Raw genomic sequence first — 1,849 nt, 5'->3', positions numbered from 1 at the left:
ACAGCCGATTGGTGGAAATGTTCACACTGTGAGACAACCTCAGAATCATTTCATCAGGTCTTCGTCGACCTGAGCTACAAAGGTCTTATAAATGTTTAAGTCTTTAGAAAATATAGAGACTTGTATAGCTGGGTTTCAAAAAATTTTTTTATTTTAAATCAATTTGATTGCATTTTTGTATTTTTACATTTTTCTCCCCCATTTTTTCAGTTTTATTACCTAGTTAAGTAAATAATTAAATTTATAACCAAGACAGATTTAGAAAAAAAAGTCTTGGTAAACAATGTATATTTCATTCAATCAAAAATAAAAAAGGCTATTGTTTGTTTTATTTTTTTTATCCATTAACATTTTAAATATTCAGATTTTTTTTCATTAAAACACAGTTTTGTGTGTTGTATTAATTTTCCAAAACTTTTCTTCAAGTTTTTCAGTCTAATTTTTTTAGGACTAGAACAGTTTATAGCAGTAACGCAAGAAGATAAGGACACGTCTACAACCTGCAGCTTTACTAAGAGAGAGATCAATGATGATAGAAATTACTGCAGAGTTTTTCTTGTTTTTAACAATAGTGAATGAGCACTAGGGATGTTTTTGAGATCAATTATGCTGTTACTCATAAATTGATAATGTTTTTCTAGTGTGGTTTGGTGTACTTTATATTGACGCCCCCTCTCTGCAGTTTCACATGCATCAACTTGAAGGCAAACTGGCTGTAACTCACTTTCTGCATCACTACAAAAAAAATACACACATCATACTGGTAAATATAACTAATACTTCCCCCATGTTTTGCTATTATCTTATCGTTTTTACGAGCAGATGATGTTAGCAGATCATTGCTTTTTTAGTTCTTAAAAACAATGAAAAAGTGTTTTTTTGTCAGTAATACCCAGCCCCTATAGAGCAGCAGACAGCTAAAGCAGAAATATCAGCGCCGTTTGACCCAAACCCAGATGCTCACTTCAGAGTTTTGTCTCTACCGACTTTTTCAAACTTTAGGATTCAAACTCCACTTTTCAGTGTTGAATCTCTTCAATCTCGATCACTTTACCTGCTGGCTTTGAAGATCTTGAGCTTCTGGACGAAGAAGTTCTCCAGAACCTCGGCACACTGGTAGAAGGGCGAGTCGCTTGGGTTGTAGTATCGGCAGTTGTCAAAGATTTTGGTCATGTCTGCTACAAACTCTGTCAGCTTTACGTAGGCTCGTTTCAGTAACCTCTCCTCCATGGTGGACAAGTCTAAAGAATAGTGGATAAAAAGGGATTTAAAGAACACCTTTGTACACAGCAGAGAATAATACACAAAATCATAATGCAATAAAAGTAAAAACAGCAGATTATTTCAAAATGAAAGCAGCTCAGAATTAGAACTACTTCTTATGTGACATGAGAGAATAAATCTAATCCTGCATCTATTCTTGGTTTCTTATCAGAGCTGAAACAACTCAAGTTTAACTCAGAAGTCTACAAATTATTTTGCCTAAGATAGGAAAACCTTCTTTTTAAAGTAACGATTTAAATTCTTTAGTGTATGAAATGAAAAAACAATTCAGCTTTCAAAGCTCACAACTCTGCCTCAGTTTGACATTATTGTGAAGGACCTGGAAATGAAATCACTATACTGTAACTGTTTTTAATTAATTACTATGATTTATTCTGTTTTATTTCATCATATTTATTTTTAGCGTATTTTAATTCTATGACACGTCTTGGGTGTGTTTAATTTTTGCCTCTTGATCAGGACTCCATTAAAAAAGAAGTCAATGGATCTCAATGGGATTTTTTTTTCCTGGTTAAATAAATAAATAAATACATTATATGAATTACAATAATAATGTTAACAGACG

At 32.7% G+C, this 1,849-nt stretch overlaps 1 protein-coding gene across 1 annotated transcript in view; it reads right to left on the bottom strand.

Moving 5' to 3' along the window:
* Positions 1 to 1,849, bottom strand: part of LOC112137334 (nucleosome-remodeling factor subunit BPTF) — a 50,443-nt gene that overhangs the window by 874 nt on the left and 47,720 nt on the right. Inside the window, exon 35 of the mRNA XM_024259590.2 lies at positions 1,055 to 1,241. Within this exon, the coding sequence (XP_024115358.1) occupies positions 1,055 to 1,241 (187 nt within the window). The remainder of the gene's footprint in view (positions 1 to 1,054; positions 1,242 to 1,849) is intronic.

Source organism: Oryzias melastigma, linkage group LG1 (assembly GCF_002922805.2).
Source record: "Oryzias melastigma strain HK-1 linkage group LG1, ASM292280v2, whole genome shotgun sequence".
Lineage (NCBI taxonomy): Eukaryota > Metazoa > Chordata > Actinopteri > Beloniformes > Adrianichthyidae > Oryzias > Oryzias melastigma.
The sequence above is the reverse complement of the archived record's forward strand: the minus strand, read 5'-3'. Positions and strand labels throughout refer to the sequence as shown.